Source organism: Lactuca sativa, chromosome 7 (genome assembly GCF_002870075.4).
Source record: "Lactuca sativa cultivar Salinas chromosome 7, Lsat_Salinas_v11, whole genome shotgun sequence".
NCBI classification, from domain to species: domain Eukaryota; kingdom Viridiplantae; phylum Streptophyta; class Magnoliopsida; order Asterales; family Asteraceae; genus Lactuca; species Lactuca sativa.
In genome coordinates, this window is record NC_056629.2 from 158,312,665 (window position 1) to 158,319,694 (window position 7,030).

Here is a 7,030-nt window from a genome sequence, read left to right on the forward strand (position 1 = left end):
ACTTTGACCTTTGACCAGGGTTTGACCAAGTTTGACTTACGGGGATTTTGGGTATTTTGAGTGGTAGTTTGAGTTTAAGGCCCTGTTATTTATGTAGGTAATCAGTAGAGGCAGTATTCAGAGCCGTGATTTGTTCAACTATCTTTTCAGACTGTGAGGTGAGTTTCCTCGTTGTACTTGGAGGTCAAAGACATCAATACCAGCGTAGTAGGTTGTGTATCATGGTTAGTATGTTGCTATATTTTCGTGATTTGTTAAGATATGCATGATTATCTGTTGTTGTTATATGTTTTATTTGTTACATATGTTGATATAATGCGGTTGGATTGAGGTAATACTGCTTTGTTCGGAAGTCAACAAATCCGAGAGCAAGCCAGGCATAAGATGCGGGACAGACAAGGGAAATCCAGACTTATATTGTGGGATCAAGAGCAATCCAAACATGTGTTGTAGGCTGGAAAGGCAACCCAGAATCATGTTGTGGGCTTAGGGGTAATCTAGTATGATGACTGTCGATCTAGTATGCATGTTGTTATGTGTGGTGGTAATTTGGGAGAACTCACTAAGCTTTGGTCTATGGTTTATGTGTTATGTTTCAGGTATTTCTGATGATTGTAGCAAAGTAAAGGCGTGATTGTATACATCCTTTGGTGACATGTTTTGGAGATTTATGATACATTGATTTTGGGATATTTGTGTTTGATACTTGGTTTCTTATGACTTGGGTTATTGATTGAAATAATGGTTTTACCTTAATTGAAAAACAAAAAATTTATCATGATTTTTGGGACGTTACTAGTTGGTATCATAGCCCTGGTTTGAGCGAATTGGATGAGCATTCGTGTGAATCCAGACTCAAACTACGGACCTGTAAAAGTTTTTAAAATAATTTTCAAAATACTTTTCAAAATAGTTTTTTTAAGTTGTTTTCAAAATGGTTTTCAAGGGTAACCAAAAAAGGATGAGATGTGTACGATCAATCATAGCAAGAACGTATACCCCAAGATACCCACATTGTTATTTTCAAAGTGGAATTAATCCATCTTTTGACATCTCATGCATCCTTCTAAAGTTGACATGACCTAATCTTACATGCCAAAGCATAGATTTATCAACATTAGAAGCAGAAGATACAAATGCTAAATTTTCAATAGGTAATAATTTGTCAACAAGATTTAAACGAAACATTCTATTATTTAAATATCCAAAGCCAATAAACATTCCACCCTTAGACAAAACAAACTTATCCGACTCAATAACTTGTTTAAAGCCAGCTGAATTCAAACAAAACATCAAATAACTTAATTGTCTTTCCATAAGTAAATTCAAGACACACTACACCTAAACCACAAATAGGAATAAAAGAATTGTCTCCCATTTTCAGCACCAACCCATCTTCAAGCAGAGTTAATGTTTCAAACATCTGTTTATCCTTGCATACATGGTTTGTTGCTCCGTAATCGATCCACCAAGCAACATCATCATCCTAGACATAGAATTATTCAGGGATAAATGAAACATAATAAAAATAATTTTGATTTGAATTATCAAAGTTAGTAAAAAACTGACCTCCTTTAACTTGGGCCGAAGACCCGTTCACTTTCCCATTGGCTCCGCTGTTTCCAGCACCATTGTTGCCCAAATTCACATGACAATAACGCTTGCAATGCCCAATTTGATTACACCTCCAACAAACCAGATCCTTTCTATTTTTGTTGGAGTTTCTTGGGACATGTTCCTGCTTACGTTTTCCATGTCCTTTTTGGTTCTGGTTTCTTGGTTTGTTTTCAACCATATGAACCGAGGGTTGTCCAGGTTCAACTTTTCCTTTGGGTTTTTCAGATTTGTCACTTTCCTTCGCACGAAGAGATTCTTCAATACGAATGTGACTAGCAAGTTGAACCAATGACAGTTCCTCCTTTTGATGTTTCAAGTTGTGTTTGATGTCTTTCCAGGATGGTGGCAGTTTGTCGATGATGGTTGACACATCAATGGATTCATCCATATTCATACAGTGCAATTTAAACTGATCGTATATGCCAAGGAGTTCATTGAATTGTTCAGTAACATACCTTGAGTCGTCCATCTTATAATTGTTAAAGTCACTACCCAGAAACTTCTTGCTAGAAGCATCCTCGGTGATATACTTCAACTCAAGGGTGTCCCACAACTCCTTAGCACACAAGGCTTCACTATGGATATCAAATAAAGCATCAGACATACCGTTCAGAATGTGACCTTTGCAGATGTAGTCATCGTTGTCCCACTTTTGTCTCCTTCTTATATCTTCAATAGTCTCCACAACACCTTCCTCTGGCTCCGCTGCTCTTGTTGTAGTCAGCATGTATGCTGCTTTCAGAGTAGTCAGCATGAAGTGCATCTTCATCTTCTAACGCCTGAAGCCGACACCTTCGAACTTCTCCAATTTGGCAAACTTGGTAGTCATCTCATGGATTGAGTCATCCATCTCCAGGAACAGATAATTTCAATTTGATTGTAGGGAAGTTTAGGGTTTGTAGTGGAGATCTGGATACCAGCTTGGATCGTGATATCACTTTCCGAACTGATATTTCTACCCTATGCCTGAGTTACAAGAAATTCAGCCTAGGATAATCCAAGTGGACACTTACGATTCTAGGCACAGAAATCGTCAGCCAATATGCTAGAGGATTCTGTGAAAGTATGATGAAAAAACGAGAGTTTAAGATCGTATCTCACTTCTAAAAAGAAGAGTCGTTTATATAATAACCAGTTCCTTTGGTAACAAGTCAGGATAATCCGGATTTTAATGAGGATTTAAGGTTACCAAAACTAACGAGTTTTGTTAGTTTTACCATAATCACCCTGAAGAATCATAATAACTCACTATGTACCCATATGTAAAATTCAGAAAGGTTTTGGGGTGCTGCCCCAAACCCCGCGGGACCCCAGCCAGGGGCTCTGCCCCTTGGACCCCGCTAGGGGCGCTGCCCTAGACCCCGCCAAAGGGGCGCTACCCCCGGACCCCCGATTAGTCGTCGAACCGGCTACTAATTTGATCTTATACATGCGTGCACTCCGCACCAACCCATACACGTATTACAAAACAAATTAAGAAGCCCCTTAGCTCACATGCTAATTCAGTTACATAAAATGACATGGTGACACTAAAATCACCAACACTTTAGACTTCTTGTGACAATTTATGAAATTGTCTTATATATATATATATATATATATATATATATATATATATATATATATATATATATATATATATATATATATATATATATATATATATATATATATATATATACTCCCTCCGTCCCAAAATTATAGTCTATTTTTCATTTTTGGTTTGTCACAAAATAATAGTCCACTTCTAAAAATAAATTATATTTTTACCAAAATACCCCCCTCATTAGTACTTAACCAACTAAGCATTAAATGCAAAGTAAGAAAAAACTGTCATTTTATTATATAAAGTTAGTGGTAATTAATGTTTTTCTTAATCTGTGTGTTTTTTTGTCTGTGGACAATAATATTGGGACGGAGGGAATATATATATATATATATATATATATATATATATATATATATATATATATATATATATATATATATATATATATATATATATATATATATATATAATTTTGAATCGACTAATGCAAATAGCAAATAGTTTTGTTAACTGGTTGTTCTCCGTTCTTAATTGAATTTTAGGCTTTCTTTCTCCGTTCTTAATTGTTAATTGGTATACAATTTCATTAGACTTAGATAATAATGTTTATAAGATTATTCAAGTTAGATCAAGTTGAATTACTTAGTGGGAATATAAACCAACTTTTTACAATAACCGCAAAACATGGATCTTTTGCAAAAGGCCCAAAACTCTTTGCGCAAGGGCCTTGCAAATGTCCACAAATATGTGTTTTGTCGAGACTAGGTAATACCATAATCCGTATTCTTCTAACTTTTGTTTTCGTCACAAAATATCCATAAATCTTGACATATATAAAATAGCTTTCCAAAAATAAGATTCTCACTTCCTCTCATTTCTATAGGTTGTTTGGCGTCATTTAGCAAGAGAATGAATTCCAATAAAGAGAGTCACGGTTGAAAATGATGTTTTTGTAAATATACAAAAAGACATTGCCTTTTCTTCAAAAACATGACAAAAGTTCATAACCTAAAAACATCACCAAGGTGCATTAGCCTCTTTACAAAACACCAATTCAAGCTTCTCACCTTTCATCTTCAAACTTTCAATCTCAAAATCAAGATTCTTGATCACTTCTTTCACCCTCAAAAGCTTTTCATTAAAAACCCTAAATTCCTCTTTAGCTTTCATTTGTTCATTCCTCTTCACTTCCAAAACCTCACTTGATTCAAACAATAACCCGACAAGTTTCCCAATTCGCCCTCTCAAAAAACCAACTTTCATACCCACTTCTTCAAATGCCTTCAAAGTTTTATCCCATGTTTCAAAATCATCACGTGAAGTAGTCACTTTACACGCTTTAATAGCATCAGAAACAGTAACAGTTTCAAGAATTATTCCAACTGCTAGTTTCACATTCAAACCTTTTAGTAAGTTTTCATGAAGATACATGTTTTGACTACAACATAAATCATAGTATTTGATTTGAAAATGCTTTGGAATTTCAGAATCTATGACTAAATCATCCACCACAATATTGAAATCTTTGATGCTTTTAATGTTCTTGAATTCAACAACAGATTGTGAGAATCTTAACCCTTCAGAGGCTTCTGATTGGTTAAACACCACCAAACTTCTGTCTTGATCCATATCTTCTTCATCTCTTTCTCTTTCAATTTGAGCTTTATTAAGAAAAAAGAAAAGATAAGCTTTGACCATGGTTGACTTGAGAAAATGTGTAGAGAAAGAAACTTACATAAATTCATGCCACAAGGAACTAAATTTAGAAGGCCAAGAGCTCCATCGATTTCATTTAGACCATTTACCCTTGCAATATAGACCTAAAACGGATGAATTTGATAAATTAAAAGCTTTAGATAAAGAAAGTTATTGCGTTCACTTGATCATTGTAATTGTATACCTTAAATTTCCAATTTTTAATCAATTGGAAAACAAGAGCATCTCCTTCAAGCAATTTATGAGAAATGGAGAATCCTCTCCATCCAGCACTCAATCCAAACTTGTGAACAAGATACTTTGTGCTGAATTCTTGATCATCTTCATCCACCAACACAACTGTTTCATCATGTTTTGGCATATGGACATCACAGAATTTCTTGGGAAAACCCTGGAAAAAAGAAAGGGAGTTTCATTTTTGTGTTCTTGTGTCGATGTGTAGCCCATATAAGATACACACAGTGATAAAACGACTGTGTTTTGATCACTTACAAGCCAAAAGCCACCAGTAACATGTGATGGAAGCATCGGTTTAACAAAACTAGGAAACTCAGATGGGAGGCTTGCTTGGACTTCTTTAGCTCGCTCCGTAGCAGCGGATTTGGCTTGAGAATTAGGAGGTTGGATCCAATGCGCTGACTTCGGGTCATAGCTTTATGTTTTGCAGAATGGATCGAATGTATAGTGAGAAATAGTAGCTGAATGAGTTAACTTAATTGAAGAGTATTTGTGGAATATGAGCTAACCTTACTGATAGGTTCTGTTGAAGATCGAAACTCACCTGCAAAGAGAAGTAATCAATCAGGCAACTATTCACGAGGTAGACGGATTTCAAATTTCAACCTCAGTTTTCAGAATGCACGAAGGGTGTTCGCTGAAATGACTGACAAACAGAAGATAAAGAAAGAAAAATAAAAGGGTCTCACAGTCTTCACCTTTTGCTTAGCCTTTTTCTGTAAAACCTTTTTCTTAATCTCCATTGCCTTTCTCTGTTTCCATTACAAACATAAGCACTTGAAGCACAACAAAACAGGTTACAATTTTTAGAGAGAGATATACCTTGGATGAAGTCAGAGGGCTTGTGTTAGTGGGTTTAGACTGGGGAGCAATCGCCATTAAGTTGTTCTTGAAGCACAACAAAAACAGGCGGAAATGAATTTGCTGTAAAGGAGAAGGAGGTGAAAGAGGTGGATAGAAAGGAAGAAAACTTTGACGTTCGATTTGAAAAAGAAGGAAGGGAATGAAAATGGAAATTTGTTGAAGGGTTTTGAAAAGGTGAGAAGTGATGGTGTTTTGGTACTGTCAGAGCATTTTACGCACACTGTCTTGGGAGATGAAGCGTTGATTTTGGAGCCAAATTTTGAACGAGGGTAATCCCTTCAAAACTTTTCACAAATGAATATTTTTTTTAGAGTGAATTACACTTTTGTTCCTTTTGGTTAGAATATATTTGCAAGTTTAGTCCAAGTTTTAGAAAATCGATGTGGTTGGTCTCCATGGTTTTAGAATGGAAATATGGAATAATGATTTAAAAGGGTTATATATTATTCAATTTGTATATATATAGTCACTAAGTTTTTTTTTTTCGTCCACATTTGCCCCTTCCATATATATATATATATATATATATATATATATATATATATATATATATATATATATATATATATATATATATATATATATATATATATATATATATATATATATATATATATATATATATATATATATATATAACCAAAAAACCAATATAGATATCTATTTTGAAACATAATAACTTAATCTTCAAAAAAAAATTACAAAAACCCTAGAAAGATACCGACATGCCACTGTACGACAACTCACCACCGGACCACCCCAGTAAACCAGTTCTTCTCGAAGTCTCATCAATCCTCAACGGTCCTCTTCGCCATCTCTATTTTCTTCTTTTGCTTCCGTTTGACGCAGAAAAAATAAGGAAGAAAAAAGATTTTGTTAGCTTTTTCTTTGACTAGTGCGACCAACATGAAATAATTCATCTTTTAATTTGTTTCTAAAACCAACGCGATAGATGCGATCGTGAAAAAGAGTAATCTCTCTTCTGCAAAGTACTTTTGAGATGAAATGTCAAAAATTACATATATTTTGCTTGATTTTACTGTAAAA

The 7,030-nt window shown here is 34.6% G+C and overlaps 1 protein-coding gene across 1 annotated transcript; it reads right to left on the minus strand.

Moving 5' to 3' along the window:
* Positions 1-4,086: 4,086 nt before the first annotated feature.
* On the minus strand, positions 4,087-6,220 carry LOC111895748 (B3 domain-containing protein Os01g0234100). The gene is made up of 7 exons (XM_023891825.3): positions 5,942-6,220; positions 5,818-5,871; positions 5,629-5,663; positions 5,375-5,534; positions 5,067-5,273; positions 4,902-4,986; positions 4,087-4,827 (listed from the first exon to the last, which is right to left on the minus strand). Exons 1-7 carry the CDS (start codon positions 5,996-5,998, stop codon positions 4,184-4,186), a joined length of 1,242 nt encoding a protein of 413 aa, XP_023747593.1. The 5' UTR covers positions 5,999-6,220; the 3' UTR covers positions 4,087-4,183.
* Positions 6,221-7,030: the final 810 nt, after the last annotated feature.

What these genes read in the sequence shown, in the direction of transcription:
- LOC111895748 (XM_023891825.3), bottom strand. Translation starts at nt 5,998, where the DNA reads ATGGCGATTGCTCCCCAGTCTAAACCCACTAACACAAGCCCTCTGACT. An exon ending in AGAAAAAGGCTAAGCAAAAG is followed by an intron (nt 5,664 to 5,817) that starts GTGAAGACTGTG and finishes TTCTCTTTGCAG; the next exon opens with GTGAGTTTCGATCTTCAACA. An exon ending in TTAAAAATTGGAAATTTAAG is followed by an intron (nt 4,987 to 5,066) that starts GTATACAATTAC and finishes CATCCGTTTTAG; the next exon opens with GTCTATATTGCAAGGGTAAA.